Source organism: Lathamus discolor, chromosome 6, assembly GCF_037157495.1.
Source record: "Lathamus discolor isolate bLatDis1 chromosome 6, bLatDis1.hap1, whole genome shotgun sequence".
In the NCBI taxonomy this organism is placed as follows: domain Eukaryota; kingdom Metazoa; phylum Chordata; class Aves; order Psittaciformes; family Psittacidae; genus Lathamus; species Lathamus discolor.
In genome coordinates, this window is record NC_088889.1 from 2,375,327 (window position 1) to 2,377,846 (window position 2,520).

The window sequence follows — 2,520 nt, forward strand, 5'->3', positions numbered from 1 at the left end:
ATGTGCCAGCTATTTGCTGTCATCTGTTGACCTTCCTGAAGATGTTTGTATCCTTTTCCTATGGCCCTCAATGACTTCACAACACTGTCTAGAAATGGAGTTTGATTTGGTGGAACAGCAGAATTCACTCCCTGTTTAATCTGATTCACAAAGCAAAAGAAGACCAACACAAAACACAGCACATACCTTGATTCAGGGCAATTCTAAAAGCTTTTGCAATGTTCTTATTTGTATTCTCAGCTGGTGATATCAAAGCAGATGGTATATCACCTGAGTTCAGACGCAGAAAACCCCCTATGTGTTGTCCATCTGAGACAGTTCAGAAAGAGCTGAACATTTCCCTCACATCTCCGCTCTACATGAGCCTAAACTTACAACATTCAAGATCACTTTATTTTCGTGAGTTTTTTCAAAGCCTCTTTCACCTCCTTGTTCCTCAGGCTGTAGATCAAGGGGTTCAGCATGGGAGTCACCACGGTGTAGAGCACCACAGCCCATTTATCTGCTCCTCTTGAGGTGACTGAGATGGGGTTTAAGTATGTGAAGAAGGATGCCCCATAGAAGATGCTGACGGTGGTGAGGTGGGATGTGCAGGTGGAGAAGGTTTTGCGCTTGCCCTCAGCTGAATTGATGCTGAGGATGGTGGTGATGATGGCCACATAGGAGAGCAGGACAACCAGGCTGCAGGACACACCAAAGAGAGATGCTGCAGTGGTCAGGATGATGCGGCTGAGGGTAGTGTTGGAGGTGGAGAGAGAGATGAGAGGGGAAATGTCACAGAAGAAGAGGTCGATTGTGCTGGAGCTGCAGAAGGACAGGGTGGACATGCTGATGGTCTGTCCCACACCATTGGTCAGACCCACGAGGTACGAGCCAGACACCAGCTGGAAACAGCACTTTGGGGACATGACAAGGGGGTAGAGCAGGGGATGGCAAATGGCCATGTAACGGTCATAGGCCATTGCAGCCAACAGGAAGCTTTCACTTATTCCAAAGACATCAAAGAGGAAGACCTGAGCCATGCACCCAGCATAAGCAATGCTCTTCTTCTCTGACATCAAGTCAACCAACATCTTGGGGGTGATGATGGTGGAAGAACAGAGGTCTACAAAGGCCAGGTTGCCCAGCAAATAATACATGGGGGAGTGGAGGTGGGGGCTGGCCCTGATTAAGATGATGATGCCCAGGTTGCCCACGATGGTGACAAGGTAGGTGAGCAGGAAGAGCAGGAACAAGTAGACCTGAGTCACTGGATGCTCTGTGAAGCCCGCCAGGCTGAACTCGGTCACTTGGGTGCAATTGCTTTGTGCCATGGGCTGGACGGTGCTTTCTGTGTGAGCTCCTGCCTGCAGGTTTCTTCTCCAACAGGCAGGGATGTCCCAGGTGGAAAAGCCTCTGTGTGGTGGGAGCTGCTCAGAGACAGTCCTGCAGGATGTAAAGGGAGAGTTCAGGCACAGATCAATGAGGAAGAGCTTGGTGAAAGTCCTGTCCCAGCACAGGTAGAACAAAGGGGTGATCCAGCAGTTAAACACCATGGCACAACGTGGTGCCTGCTGCTCTGGCTCCCCTTGAGATGTTGAACAATTACCTCTGTGCAAAGAAAAGGGAGGTTGCACACCCAAGTAGCTTTACCTTAGTGCTGCACTTCATTGACTGCATTAATGCTCATGACTGCATTAATGCTCAGTCTGGGGCTTGGAGTTCATCCGGCTCAAGCTGGAACACAGAGAAACGTGGTGCTTTCACAGTGCAGAGCTCATCCTTCATCCCTCTGTGGGCATTTGCCAACCACCCGCTCCTTCCCTCTCTGCTTCTGTTTTTTCCGAACTGGAATGAATTCCTGACCTATGGGAAGTGCAGGTTGGACAGTGGCACCAGCTCTAGTGGAAGGTGTCCCTGCCCATCAGAAGGGGGTGGAACTGAGTGAGTTTTAAGGTCCTTTCCAATACAAGCAATACTATGATCCTATGGAACCTTACAAAGTGGTTAATATTGGTTTCCCCTTCCTCCTGACGCACTGTGGTCAGTGAGGAAGCCTCCTGAGGGTGTTCTCCAAAGCTGCCTTCTCAGCAGCAGCGTGGGGAGGACACAGCACAAGCAGCTCCCTGGGAAGCCCAGAGCATCATCAAGAAGCCCAGGACCCTGCAGCAGGGCAGGAGATGGAGACAGGAGCTGCTGCTTGTTGGCAAGAGAGAACCACAGCAGAATGATGGGCTGAAAGATGCTGCCCCTCACTTACCTCTCAGCTCTGTCTCTGCTGCCCTCCTGATGCTCTCAGAGATGGATGTGAAGATGAACGTGCCTGGAGCTGTGCAGGGAGCCTGGGAATGAACCAGCATCAGCAACTCCCTTCCTATTTCATATGATGTGGGGATGTGGGACTGTGAATGTCTTTGGGCCCCAGGAGGTGACAAAGCCCACAGCAGGTCATTATCTCTTCTCTGTGCTGCTTGGTTTGGAGAAGAAGTGTACCCAGCGGAGATGACCTCAGCTTGAGCGAGCAACAGGGCTTTGGGCTCC

At 50.9% G+C, this 2,520-nt stretch overlaps 1 protein-coding gene across 1 annotated transcript; it reads right to left on the reverse strand.

Annotated features, from left to right (window-relative positions):
• Positions 1 to 386: 386 nt before the first annotated feature.
• On the reverse strand, positions 387 to 1,313 carry LOC136017809 (olfactory receptor 5G3-like). The gene has a single exon (XM_065686440.1). It carries the CDS (start codon positions 1,311 to 1,313, stop codon positions 387 to 389), a length of 927 nt encoding a protein of 308 aa, XP_065542512.1.
• Between the last annotated feature and the right edge of the window lie 1,207 nt (positions 1,314 to 2,520).